The sequence below is a fragment of the Ictalurus punctatus genome, chromosome 20 (assembly GCF_001660625.3).
Source record: "Ictalurus punctatus breed USDA103 chromosome 20, Coco_2.0, whole genome shotgun sequence".
Taxonomy (NCBI): Eukaryota; Metazoa; Chordata; class Actinopteri; order Siluriformes; family Ictaluridae; genus Ictalurus; species Ictalurus punctatus.
The window spans coordinates 19,639,508-19,654,038 of record NC_030435.2 but is presented as its reverse complement, the minus strand read 5'-3'; the positions used below and the strand labels follow the sequence as shown (position 1 = coordinate 19,654,038).

Below are 14,531 nucleotides of genomic sequence, written 5' to 3'. Positions count from 1 at the left end.
TTCCTGGTCATCATTTAAATCTTTCTGTCGTTTACCAACCTCTCTCGCATTCTCATTCATCGATCGTGCCCTCGTTCCTGAGTCACCCTACGGTAAAAACTCCCACTCATGCTGTCTCTTTGAGAAGCTCTTAGTCATTCCCTCCTCTGCAGCGAGGCCTCTCATCCACCTGTTACCCTGTGTAATTACTGCATGACAGACCATTTACCGCCCCAGTCCTCTTTACCAGCCTGCAAAAAATGTTTACGAACTATTACACAATCTCTGAGCAATCGCAGGAACTTTTTCCTAACAGTTTATTATATGCATATTAAAATAAACTACGTTTGAAGCATGTCACATACTATACTCAGGAAAAGTTACTTAATGAGTAGGACTATTTAAGGGGGGGGAAATCAATGATAGGGTGGTATGATGCTTGATTATTGATCATTTTCCAAAAGCACCACATCCTAAAGAGATTTATTCCTCTTATACCACAGCAATTTGCCAGCGAATGCAAATTTAATTTATTAAAGAGTGATGTCTTTTTCCACATACTTTTTATCCATTATAGTTTTGTTTCATGTTGTAGAACATCCGTGATCTTGCCATCACTAGCAGTAAGTCCCTCACCAACCTCAATTTTCTCTCATTTTTGGAGTTAATAAACCAAAAAATGCAGCTTGTCATGGTACCGAGAAACCGCAAACTCTTCCATCATAAAAATATATATATATATATATATATATATATATTCATGTGGAACAAAGACAAATCTTTGTGTGTGCTTTTACTTTGATTATAATTGTTATAATCGCAGAATAACACATATTGTGTTGAATGTATATTAGGTAATACATTTTTCACTATGTAGCATAAAATGGATAAACATTTCTAATTCTTTCACAACTAATTGATGATTTTATCTTATTTAAACCCGATGATATCCGGAATATTAAGGAAACTGCCTGACTTCTATGCCCGATTTGTTAATGCATCATGAGGCTTGTCTTAATGGCAGTGGTTTTCACGGGATTCATCCGTGTATGGTTTGCTCTGCAGCTGAACGTGGAGGCCAGTGACTTCCTGAAGGAGCTGCAGGTCAAACTGAACAACGTGATGGACGACCTGAGCAGGATCTTTGCGGTCAGGTGGGTTAGCCATGCTAACCTAAGGCATCAAATGTTGCTATAAATGTCATTTGTAAGGGTGTACAAACTTTTGCACTTAGCTGTAGCAACTTGTATTTTTCTTCTATTGAAGCGCTGTATCATATACATTTATTCCAAAAATTAATAATTAATAATTAATTGTTATTTGTCCTAGTTGTCATGGTCATGACCAAACAACGTTGTACAGTGACTGAGTTTTGTGTTTGTGTTTGTGTGTGTATGTGTGTGTATGATTGTGTGTTGTAGTTTCCAGCCTCACATTGAGCAGAATGTGAAACAGATGGGCGACATCCTGAGCCAGGTAAAGGGCGCTAACGTTCCTGCCAATGGAAATGGCAGCCTCGCACAGGACGCTGACAATGTGCTTCAGCCCATCATGGAATTCCTGGACAGCAAGTGAGACACACACTTTAATCTCATTTCCAGAAACTTTGTTAATAGTTGTGGTGCTATGAAGCTAGTAGTTTATAAGTTAGTCAGGAAAAACCTACACGAAGCTGTAAAGCATTAACAAATACAAAAAGTGGTGGGGAAGTTTGCCAAAAATCAAGCTTGCATGATTCGTGCTCTACCAAGTCAAATGATAATGTAGCCAGTGGTTTATATCATGGAGGAAACCTAGTCTGAGCCAGTCACAGCTCATACTAGTGGGTATACTACAGTTATTTATGATGACCCAACAAAATTGCAGAAAAATGAGTGTTTAGGATTATTGTGTTGATTGTTATATAAGTGCTGTGTATTGTAGGGAATGATTTTGAGTAAAATTATATAGAAATGCAGTAGTAATGGAATACTAGGTTGTCTGGGATTATGTTGGGTATTTTGTATGGAGCATGAGAGTGTTTTTGCTTCAGTTCTCAGAAATGCAATAGAATTTGGTTCAAATGGGAAAAATGTCATATGTATATTCGTCCTCTCTCTCGTTTCTCTCTTTCTTTTAGTTTGACATTGTTTGCAAAGATCTGTGAGAAGACAGTGCTGAAGCGGGTCCTCAAGGAGCTGTGGAAGTTGGTCATGAACACTATGGAGAAAACCATTGTTCTGCCCCCACTTACTGACCAAACAGTGAGTGTCCCTAATAGGGCTTTTCCACCAGACAGTGCAGTGCAACATAATATGGGAACAATCCCATGTTTTGTTATTTCTGTTGCCAAGTGACTCGTATCATACTTAAGGATTCGGTTTCCCTTTTTAATGGGATAACCAGGAGTTGTGAACAGAGTGGAGCTGAAATACTACAAATATTAATTAGTTAAACAGAATTATTACAGAATTGTCCCTTGAGTCTTCTCTTGAGTCTACACTTGAGGTTTCTCTTGAGTTGCCACTTGAGTCATCACTCGAGTCTTCATTTGAGGCATCGCTTGATGCTTCTCTTGATTCATCACTTGAGGCTTCAAACTAGCTGATCGTGTATGCTAGTAATGAGCTCCATCCTGCTGAGAGACAGAACAGTTGAGAGATTATATTGCACTGTTACTAGACGACAAACAAAAACATGATCCGGTGGGCAGAAACCGGAAAACAACTTGTGCTGCCTCCTTTATTTAATCAGTAAAAGAGGAGATAGGTTTCTCGTCTAATGCAATTTAGAACTAATAATAGACCCAGACAGGGGCGGAGAGAGCGTGGTCTCTGGGAGTGTGTGAGTGTGTGAGAGAGGGTTTGGGTGTATTGGTCAGAGAGAGAAATCCATCCAGTGAAAGTGTGCGAGTATGATAACCTAGTCCTCTTTTTCAGGGCACACAGCTCATCTTCAGCGCTGCTAAAGAGCTGGGCCAGCTCTCCAAGCTAAAGGTAGACATTCAACAATTGTGTAAATAACACAACAATTAACAAACAAGTGTAATGAAAAGACATTATTATGAAACATCTGGATCGATAAACCAGGAAGCAGCTGTTGATCGACTCGCTAATGATTTTTTTAGGAGCACATGGTGCGAGAGGAAGCCAAGGCACTCACCCCCAAACAGTGTGCAGTTATTGAGCTGGCACTGGACACCATAAAGGTAAGAACACAGATTCCACACTCAGACCACACTCATATGTGTATTCACTCGGAGGTAATGTAATGAAGATGTGTGTGTGTGTGTGTGTGTGTGTGTGTGTGTGTGTGTGTGTGTGTGTAACAGCAATACTTCCATGCTGGTGGTGTGGGCCTGAAGAAGACATTTTTGGAGAAAAGCCCAGACCTGCAGTCTCTGCGCTACGCTCTTTCACTCTACACACAAGCCACGGACAAACTCATCCGCAAATTCGTCCAGTCACAGCACAATCAGGGTACAGCACTGTACACACACACACACACACACACACACACACACACACACACACACACACACACAGAGCACTTCACTGTTAAACTCGCTCACAAAAAATAATTTACAGTTAGGTCCATAAGTATTTGGACAGTGACACAATTTTCGTCATTTTGCCTCTGAACACCACCACAATGGATTTGAAATGAAGCAATCAATATGTCATTGAAGTGTACACTTTCAGCTTTAATTCAAGGGGTTTAGTAAAAATACTGCATAGCACAGGCTCAAAAATAATTGGACAATTGACTGATAAGCAGTTTCATGGACAGGTATGGCCTGTTTTCTCATTATTTCATGACAAATTAATAAGATAAAAGGTCTGGAGTTGATTCCAAGCATTGAATTTACATTTGGTAGCTGTTCAGGGGAACTCTCAATATGCAGTCCAAAGAGGTGTGGATACAAGTGAAGGAGGCAATCATTAGGCTGAACAAAACAAAACAGACCTATCAGAGAGATATCAGAATCTTTAGAAGTGGTCAAGTCAACAATCTGATACATATAAAGAAGGAATGCACTGGTGAGCTCAGCAACACCGAAAGGCCTGGAAGACCATGGAAGACAACTAAAGTGGATGATCGCAGAATTCTTTCCTTGGTGAAGAAAAACCCCTTCACAACATCTAGCCAAGTCAAGAACACATTGGAGGAGGTACGTTTGTGTATCTACGTAGGTCAAATTCTACAATTATGAAATACCTTCATGAAGGTTAATACAGGGGGTTTACCTCAAGATGCAAACCACCTGTAACATTCAAGAAGAGAAAGACCAGCTTAGAAAGAACACATTATCTGTCAAACATGGTGGAGGTAGTGTTATGGCATGGGCATCTATGGCTGCCAGTGGAACTGGGTCACTGGAGTTTATTGATGATGTGACTGCTGATAGAAGTTGCAGGATGAATTCTGTAGCATTTAGAGCTATACTTTCTGCTCAGATTCAGTCAAACACTGCAAAACGATAGGACGGGCTTCACAGTACAGATGGTAATACCCAAAACATTCCGTGAAAGCAACCCAAGAGCTTCTTAAGACAAAGAAATTAAATATTCTTAAATGGCCTTGTCAGTCACCTGATCTCATCCCAACTGAGCTTGCTTTTCACTTACTGAAGACAAAACCGAAACAGAAAGACCCACAAACAAGCAGAAACTAAATGCAGCTGCAGTAAAGGCCTGGCAAAGCATCTCAAGGGAGGAAACTCAACTTTTGGTGATGTCCATGGGTTCCAGATTTAAAGCAGTCATTGACTGCAAAGAATTTGCTTCCAAGTACTACAAATAATCCTTATATTTATGCTAATTATTCTTATATTTATGTTAGAACCTGTGAAAATGGAGGGACTCTGAAAAAATGATGGTTAATGTAATATTTCTGAATGAAAGCTGAAAGTGTACACTTCAATCACATCTTGACTGCTTCATTTCACATCCATTGTGGTGTACAGAGACAAAATTGTGAAAATTGTGTCACTGTCCAAATACTTATGGACCCGACTATATTCTAAATATAATAAAATCAATCCTAATAAAAGGGGGGGGGGGGAACTGAAGTCAGAAAGAAGTCTCTTTATATGTAAACATTTCAACAGTTAAAATATTAATTGAAATGAATTCATACATACTGTATTTTTTTTAAACACCTTTTTGTCATTAAACTCCGATAAACACTCCCCATTATTTGTTCTACTCTCTTCCTATTTTTAGTCTGTCTCCTTTCTCTTTCTCTTTGTACCTTTAGCTTTCATCTGTCTCTGTCTATTTCTCTCTCTGTTGTTGTATAATATGCTCACTATGTCTTTCACTGTATGTCTATTGCAAACTGTCTGGCTTTTGTATTGCTGTCAACATCTTTTATGTTCAAATGTCAACATCTTGTTCAGATGCTAATGTGTTTCCATTAGTATTTGTTCTCAATGTCTCTCTCTCTCTCTTTCTCTCTCTCTCTCTCTCTCTCTCTCTCTCTCTCTCTCTCTCTCTCTCTCTCTCTCTCTCTCTTTCTCCGTTTCTCTCCGTTTCTCTCGTTCTCTTCCACTCTACTAGTTCATGGAGGTAAAGGGGTGAGGTGCACTCCTAGTGAGGATGTGTACCCAGAGAAGGGTACGTGTGTACAGGTCTCTGAACACAGAGAGCTGCTCCCTGCATGGGCATGATTTTAATCAAATATTCATATTCATATATGCAAACGAACAGTTTGCATATTCACATACGCATGTGAGGTTATCATTAGTAAGTGGGTATTTTTTTCCCTCAACCTCAAAAAAAGTCTGTGTATAAACTTTCCATCAAGGCTTTCTCTTTCACTAAAAGTTCCAAGAAGTCTAATTCCATTAAAGACCTAGAACTATTTCTAGACCCATCCTTTGTTCCAAGAGTATAATCAAGAAGTGGGTCACACTTTTCAGCTGGTCCTAACCAGCAACATCAGGGTTGGCACCATCAGATGTTTGGGGGGGCCACATAATTTTAGTGTTATGACAACAACTAATTTTAAGTCATTTAAATACGTAGACAGTTGTTTGAGGAAGAAAATAATAGGCTACATTGCTACTGCTAACAGAACTTTGTAATGTAATTGCTGTCCATGGCTAAATGTTGATATGTTTGTACAGAAGTACAATTTGTAAAATTCTCCACAGTCGTTATTTTTTACACATTACATTATGGAACGATTTGGTCCACTGCTTCCTGTGAGTGAATTCAATAAAACATGGGAAAGTGTAGAGCTGAGGAACTCTATACCACATGAGGGTGGTGCTAATTTCAGGGCTGGAAAAAATGTAAATAGAAGCTGGAAAATGAAGAAACTGCCCAGATCCAGTGCGTGGTAATATGGTGAATCAGAATTTATTTAAAAGATATCTTTAAAGTGATATGATGTTTATAGGTCTAGTGGCAATTTTAAACATTACAGGAAAAGTGGACCTGTTATCATAAAGCTGTGCTGCTTCCCTGAACAGCACTGCAAATGTGTTGGTGAAAAAGGCGTATAAATCACTGTGTGTGTCTCATATATTTGGTGTGAATGAGCTGTAATGGAGAGCAGGTGTTGAAAAGGCAGCGGAGGTCACAGACTAGCATAAAATCTGGCACATGTTCAGACTGCTCACTTTCCATTACCATTAATGCAGGAGAAGGATTGTATTGATCTCTTCATAGTGAGTGTGAGCGTTTACTGCTAACACAGAACCTTCACATCACTGTTATATGGGTGTGCTTTTCTTTACTGGATTACTTAATTGCAATTATGTGATTCGGTCATTACAGCACTTTAATCAGCAGATGGAAGTGAAGTGTCAGCTTTACTGTCCAACATAATTCATCAAGATGACCAAACAAAGTCCCTAAAAATGAGTAGTCATTGTGACTAGAGTATCTGTGTGTAAGAGTGTGCTTGAGTCTATCTGTTGGCATCATACAGTATTCAGCCTTTAATCCATCCATCCATCCATCTATCTTCTATACCGCTTATCCTTCCTTCAGGGTCACAGGGAAACCTGGAGCCTATCCCAGGGAGCATCGGGCACAAGGCCAGGTACACCCTGGACAGGGTGCCAATCAGGCTTTAATAAGGCTTTTAAAACATGGCATGAGGTCATGAGCAAAGGACTACAGCACCATCTAGTGGATTAAAATACAGCACATAGGTGTTTCCTTCCATCCATTCATCCATTTACTGTTCCGCTTATCCTACACAGGGTCATGGGAAACCTCAAGCCTATCGCAGGGGACTTGGGGCAAGAGGCGAGGGGACACCCCATATGGCACAGGGTGCCATAGAGGTGTTTCATTAGAAGTTAATGTTTTTCATTTAAATTCTAAGGAGACCATATCGTAGGTCAAGGCTGAGTCAGGAAGATATGGAGCTCGTGATGTGATCACATTTCACAAAACAAAGTGACACCATACAAGACCTGGATTTCAAAAGCTTCATTAGTGCTTTGTTGTTGATTTTTATCTAGGAAGTGTGGCCTGACTGCAATACTTTCTTGGACAATTTTGTCACAATATTGCAGATATAAGATGATTTGGTTGGGATATCCCCAAGATTTTTATTGTGTAACTCCACATTCAGCTTAGCATGAAGTTCTAGAAACAGAAAGCAAGTATTTGTCTTTCTGTGTTCTCATCATATAAACACTTAAGTAAATAAGAACTTGAGGGATGAAGAACGTGCATGGGTTGCATGGCAGGAAAGTAGGTGGCACTATATAAATGTAGTTATACATATATAACTACATTTCTCGCACTGGCTTTTGTGACATATATAATTCAAAGCCACATTTCTGACCGTTGACCTTTCAACCTTTCAGCCTCGGGTGTGGATGATGCTGTGGGAGAGGTGTGCATGACCGTAGAGATCCTCAGCGACCCCAACTCTGGAGGACATAAAATCAATGTTAAAGGTGGAAATTTTCCCTTCACTTATTCTCCCTCTCTGGAATTTTGCATTTGTGATTAATGAATCTGTGTATGACACGTTTTCACTCCTCCCACTTGATTGTCAGTGGTGGCAGCCAATGACCTGCGCTGGCAGACTCAGGGCATATTCCGGCCCTTCGTGGAGGTCTACATCATCGGACCTCACCTCAGCGACAAGAAGAGGAAGTTCGCCACCAAGTCCAAGAACAACAGCTGGTCCCCGAAATTCGCAGAGTCCTTCCAATTGTACGTCTGTGCTTCTCAAAATACAGAATTATGTAGTTCATATGAATTATTTTTAAATATAAAATAATTAAGGAAACCCAAAAATCCTAACTTCATGTTATTTCATATTGCATACAAAGTTTAAGTGTCTGCTTTCTAATGTGGAGCCCCATAAATCATCTAGACATCTTGCTCTTGGTCTTCTCATTCATTCATTCATCTCCAGTAAACACTTTATCCTGATCAGAGCCACAGTAGATCCACAGCCTATACCAGGAACACTGGGCCCGAGGCAGGAATACACCCTATTTACATTCACATTAAGTCATTCACACATACAGGCAATTTAGACACAGGGATAGCATGAACAGATCTTGAACAGAATGTCCTTCTTCGACCCCTCCCTGCCTTTTCTCCGTCTCTCTGTAGCGTCCTGGGCAGCGAGCTGGGCCCCGAGGGCTACGAACTGCAGGTGTGTGTGAAGGACTACTGCTTCGCACGAGAGGACCGTACAGTCGGCATGGCCGTGCTGCAGCTAAAAGACCTGGCATCACGAGGCGGTGGAGCCTTCTGGTTACCCCTGGGCAAACGTGTGCACATGGATGAGACGGGCCTTACCGTGCTGCGAATCCTCTCACAGCGCAACAATGACGAGGTGGCCAAAGAGTTCGTCAAGCTCAAATCGGACCAACGCTCGGCCGAAGAGGGCCGCGGGAGTTAGGAGGCTGGAGATCTGTCCCCACACTGTACACATGCACAAGAAATGGAAAGATGCACACATACACACACAAACACATAAACATAAACCAAGTGAACAGGAAACAGTCAGTTCAGTAAACACTGACTTGTATAGAGACTAATGTGAGTTAGAGAAATACTGTTGTGCCTCACCAGTGGCATGACATAAATCTCTGCATAAGCACTAAAGCAATCAAACCTGATTCAAGCAAATAATGATGTCAGAGGTGTCGCTCTTTCATCTTTGCCTTTTTTTGTAAAGGGAACTCTGCTGTGACATCCTAAACTGCAACAGTATAGACACATACACTCCCAATTTACGCCCATTCTCCTTTTTGCATTCTGAATCTACAGTGGACTTAAGCATGCTTCAAAGCTTACATATATATATTTAAAAAAAACAAAACAAAAAAAACAATAGTGATTAACACCATACATATGTCACACATACGAATTTTCCTACTTTTTATCCTTTATAAAAACATGCCGAAGCCTTTTTGACCCTATGTCATAAAAAAATGTCACCGTAAGAAGCATTAGCTGTTATTCAGTTGTGCAGTGAGCAAAGGCAGCACTACAACGACATGCTAGTGGTCCATGCATGGCTCGAGTCGGCACATTGCTCCTCCGTACTCTACTCTTACAAGTGTAGACCAGCATGCTGCTCCTACCTGCTTACTCACGATGCATTGCTGCTTACAGGAGCTACATGAATTCCGTGTACTCTCTCCCTCACTCATGTTTTATAACCAGACAACTGTAAAAATCCAAAACATTATGGGGCTCAATATTTACGTGTTGTTTTGGAAACTTAACTTTGCACTTAAGCCTCCGTTGCATGTTTCTGAGTCCAGTCCCAGTTGCGTGCTTCTATTCATCCGTCTGGTCCAGTCAGAACCTTCTGTTTCTGCTGTCCTCTGTTACATTGTGCATGATGAAGCCAAGCCACTTTAACACTGTGACTCTCTCCACATGCCTGTCTCCGCTGCCGTGCATTATGGAGCTTTAGGTTGTTCGATTTAGTGTGTCCTGTAGTTCCTGGATATCCAAACCAAAACTGGTAGTTGGAGTGGTGAAGACTGAATATGCTGTTATAGGACCTCAAATTCAGAGTAATGAAAATCGGGATCGGGTGATATGGCAAAAATATCAGACTATCACGATAAACTTTATGACATTTCACGATATTTAGATTTGCAAATAATGTGCTAACTGAAGAGTAGGGACGTGATTTAAAAATAGTTCAGTAATGCTAAGAAATTAAAATGGAAAACTTTTTTTTTAAATAATTTTTTTTTATTTTCCAGTCAGCTGCTGTCAATAACATTGTTCAATACTGATGACAAACAATACTCTCAGAAAAGCATACAGTTACATAATTGATCATAATATCGATATTTCCCAGTGCGTATCGACTGATTAGAGACATCAGTGAACATCCATTACTTAAAGTGGCCCATAAAAAGATTTCTCCTTCGATTTGCCCCCGAAATATACATCGTTTTCTGGTGCATAATAAGTTTGAGATCTGTTCTACAACTTTAAAAACATGTATTACAAACTTTCTCCTACTAACTCCTACTATAACTTTGGCAAAGATGTCTTTTTAAACATCTTGGTGCTCTCTGGTGTCATGTTGCTCAGCCTTTTAATAACATAATATCCAGATTCATTGTTAAAATCATCAGCAAACACCAAAACATTAATGTAGATGCCACTGAAGGGAGAAGTCTATCTATGTACCACTGGTGGGTAAATCATTGCAGGCTAGCATTAGCAGTAAGGATTATGGCAATTGATAAACATGGCTTAAAAATCCTGTCAGAAATTGTCAGATTAATTCATGGCTTGCTGTCTAGTGTTAGCTATTTGGATTATGAAGATTTATGAATATGAATTTATGAATTCTCCCAGAAATCCACTCAAGTTAACTTCTGAGACATCCTGTCAGGTTAGCTCATTTTGGCTAGCCAGCAGGGTTAGCACTGAGAATTATGAACATTTATGAATTTCCTCTCGAATCCTCTCAGAAATCCTATCAACGTATTTTAGCTATATTGCTGTATGAAGATTACTAACATTACTGTATGAATATGTCCTTAAAAATCGGTCGGGTTAGCTGATGTTGGCTAGCTGGCTAGCATTAGATACAGATAATGAACATTTATGAATATGACTTAAAGTCTCTCAGAAATCCTGTCGAGTTTACTTATTTTAGCTCGCAAACAGATTATTAACATTAAGAATACAACTTTAAAATCCTGTCAGAAATTCTGTCAGGTTAGCTCACGTTGGCTACCTGGCTCATATATGACCATTATTAACATTAGAAATATGACTTTAAAAATCCTCTGAGAAAATGTGTCAGGTTAGCTTATTTTGGCTAACTAGCAGGATTCGCTAGCTAGCATTTATGCAACACTTATGACTATCCTCTCAAATCGTTTAAGAAATCCTGTCAAGTTAACCTATTTTAGCTAGTTGGTTAAAAGTTATACCTTTTAAGACTTTTTTTTAATTATTTTTTTAAATCCCCTTAGAGATCATGTCAGGTTAGCTAAACGACCAGCTGTAAATATGTCTTAAAAATCCTGGCTAGCTAGCTATGGCAATAAGTATTTTTTTAACATTCATGACTATCCTCTCAAATCCTCTCGGAAATCCTGTTATCTTATTCTAGCTAGCTAGGCTAAGCTGGGGTCATTCCTGTGTTCCCAGGGTCCTATGTTCCCCAGTTCACAGTTTCTAAAGGTTTACTGTTGTCAGGACTCATTTTGCCATGTCCTGGCTCTCACTAACTCAAGCTTTAAATCACCATATTTTCATTATGCGCCATATAAATCATAAATAAGCTCCCACGGTTATACAATTTAAGTTATAAATGATTTCTTCCACTTGGAAGTCTTGTCAGGTTAGCTCATGTATGGTAGCCGGCCATAGTTATCAATGAATATTATTAACAATTATGACAATGTTAGCTATTAGGCTTGTGTTAGCAGTGAAGATTGAAGTTAACTGGCTAATGTTAGCATTGAAGGTTAGCTTGTGCTACCAAATACCAAATAGTTTTTCTCCCTATTTGGAATACTTATATATTCCTTCTGGGGTCTACAATCTGCTGACAGCGGTCACTGATTCCAAGATTCTTCAGACTTTTTTTTATTTTAATGAATGAAAGAGGGTTTAGTGCCTCTCCAGCATCTCACGGTCATTAATTAGAATTTAGGGACTTCAGGCTGGATTGCCCTTTTGTGAAACGTGTCAACAACGTGAAATACAGTGCAAGAGGTTTACATTGCAGCTTTCTAATAGTGTTACTCAAGAGTGTTCAGTGTGGCTGGACCTTTAGTCCAGGATTCTGCCAATGAGTTATGTCACATTAAGTCTGTACCAGTCAGATTATCAACCAACCAGACCTTATGTCCGTGGCGTGTGGGCACAGTTGAGTTTTGCTAATGTTGTAATGTAATCTAGTGTAAACTTGTCTGTCTTAATTCTATAGCAATACTGATGACTAAAACAGAACCGTGGGGGGGGGTAAACCTGAAAAACACACACACAGAGACACATGCACACAAGCCAAATAGAGTGTCTTAGTCAGGCATCCATCCAGGAAGATGCACAGGCCTGTACAAGCAACAATACGTGACAATAAGTTTGTACACCACGTTAGTTTTCATAAACGAGATGAGCATTTAGGAACAGTGGGAAGCACAGAACACAGATTTAATTTCAGGTATGTAAGCGTTTAGCGGCTGTTCCAATAAACCGAAGTGCATCATTAGCGCCGTTCCTGCACTTTTCATTCACTTAATGATCAATTCCAGAAGTGTTCTTGCCTCTTTGAAGGCTGTATATGTGGTCTTACGAGGGAAGACAGTCAGTCGTGGATAGATAGCCATCCAAGTTTGCAGTTTTTACACCTAAACCATAGTGCAATTAAACGCAGTCACAGTGGTTAGCTTTAGACTAGAATATTAAATGTTTACAAGGCAGAGTGTTTCAGCACAAATCGCTCGCACATACTTTATGTAATTACTGTTGGGAAGCAAATATCCAAATGGGTCGAGTTAATTAGAAGTAGGTCTCTTATATAATTGCAGTGGGCTTTAATGTCCAAATCCAATGCAGCTTTGAATGTCTGTCACACCGGCCTTCACTCGGGAGAAACGGTTAGACATGGACATAGTCAAACAATATGACATGCTTGAAAGTATAGTTCAGCCAGAAATGAAAATGACCCCAAATTTGCACTGATCAGCCAAGACTTATATGGCGTCTAAAGTTTGCGTTAGTTTTGCACTGAAGCGTTGAGGCTAATGTTCCTAATAAGTAAAGGAAGCTACCAGTAGCCACCAGTTTAGTATCGTACATACTGCATTCAACCAGGATTGTTCAGGATTTCATGTGGATTCTAACAGTTTGACACATTTATGTACAAAAATATTTCCTGTTACGTTATCACTTACGTTATAGCAGCTGTAAATACTCGTTCTCTCACCAGCCTCTATTTTTCTCTCTTGTAAAGTGAATAAAACAAAACAAAATAATATCCCACAGTTTTCCATTTTACCAAGAAACCAAAAAGCGCAAACTTCTCTGTCCCGAAGACTTACCCATGGAGGAAAACGTACTGATCGTTACAAAACTCTGACACTGGAGTTTCCTTCCATAAACGGTATATAAACATCACCTTAGAGAAATCTTCACCAAATCAGCAGTTACATGCTTCCCTTTGTTAAAGAACACATGATATAATCAGATCATTTGCCTTAGATTTTGTGGAGCGTCTGCCATGAATGAGTTGTTACTATAGCAACAATAACGCATTAGAATATAGATTGTATGGCTGTAAAATACAGCGTATCAGATGTGCAGATACGAGAATTCAACAGCACTGTGATATACATGATAATGTTTTCATACGCTACTATTTTGGCAAGCGTGTAATGATTTAAGCATACAATCTGCTCAATGCTAGACTGGTAGCTATAAGCTGTCCTTTCTTGTTAGCTACAACAGCCTTCAGTGCAAAACTTAAAAAACAAGCTTCAGGCACCGAATATATTTTGGTTGATTGACTAAGTCTGAGGTAAGGGAAATGCTGTGGCATTAATGTTTGGTAAAACTATTCCTCTAACAAATGCAGAAATGCCATCCCCTTGAGGACTCGCACTAAACACACACACACACACACACACACACACACACACACACACAGAAACACGCACTCACAGACCCGCTCAAGCACAAACAGGCATGATGATTACCCCATATGCATGCGTGCATGCCTGCTGCCGTGCGGTCCACGTGCTGCCCACATCGTGAACAGAAATTAAGTGCATGAAGGGGAATCGAATGTTAATTGTGCCAGCACGTCTTTTTTTTTTTTTTTTTTTTTTTAGTGTTTATCCTGCCAACTATCGAACGATTTATCTTTATTTTTTCCTTTGGTGTTCATATTTTCAAATGTATTTATTTTTATCAAAACAAAAAAAGCTTGTGAATACGTAAAAGTGTCCAAAAATGAATGTAGCGTGTACAAGCATGAGAGGATGTTTTTATACCAGGGATGTTTCTAATATTTATTTTGAATCATTATGATGGTTTCTAATCAGAACAGTGATGGATTATTGCAGCATTGCTTCCTATTAAAATATGATCACTCAA

At 39.5% G+C, this 14,531-nt stretch overlaps 1 protein-coding gene across 1 annotated transcript in view; it reads left to right on the top strand.

Moving 5' to 3' along the window:
- Window positions 1–14,531, top strand: part of LOC108280289 (protein unc-13 homolog A) — a 60,414-nt gene extending 45,883 nt beyond the window's left edge. Inside the window, exons 33-41 of the mRNA XM_053673759.1 lie at window positions 1,045–1,133; window positions 1,401–1,550; window positions 2,099–2,222; window positions 2,898–2,954; window positions 3,086–3,166; window positions 3,290–3,437; window positions 7,790–7,882; window positions 7,985–8,144; window positions 8,553–14,531. Of these exons, the coding sequence (XP_053529734.1) occupies window positions 1,045–1,133; window positions 1,401–1,550; window positions 2,099–2,222; window positions 2,898–2,954; window positions 3,086–3,166; window positions 3,290–3,437; window positions 7,790–7,882; window positions 7,985–8,144; window positions 8,553–8,844 (1,194 nt within the window). The 3' untranslated portion in view covers window positions 8,845–14,531. The remainder of the gene's footprint in view (window positions 1–1,044; window positions 1,134–1,400; window positions 1,551–2,098; window positions 2,223–2,897; window positions 2,955–3,085; window positions 3,167–3,289; window positions 3,438–7,789; window positions 7,883–7,984; window positions 8,145–8,552) is intronic.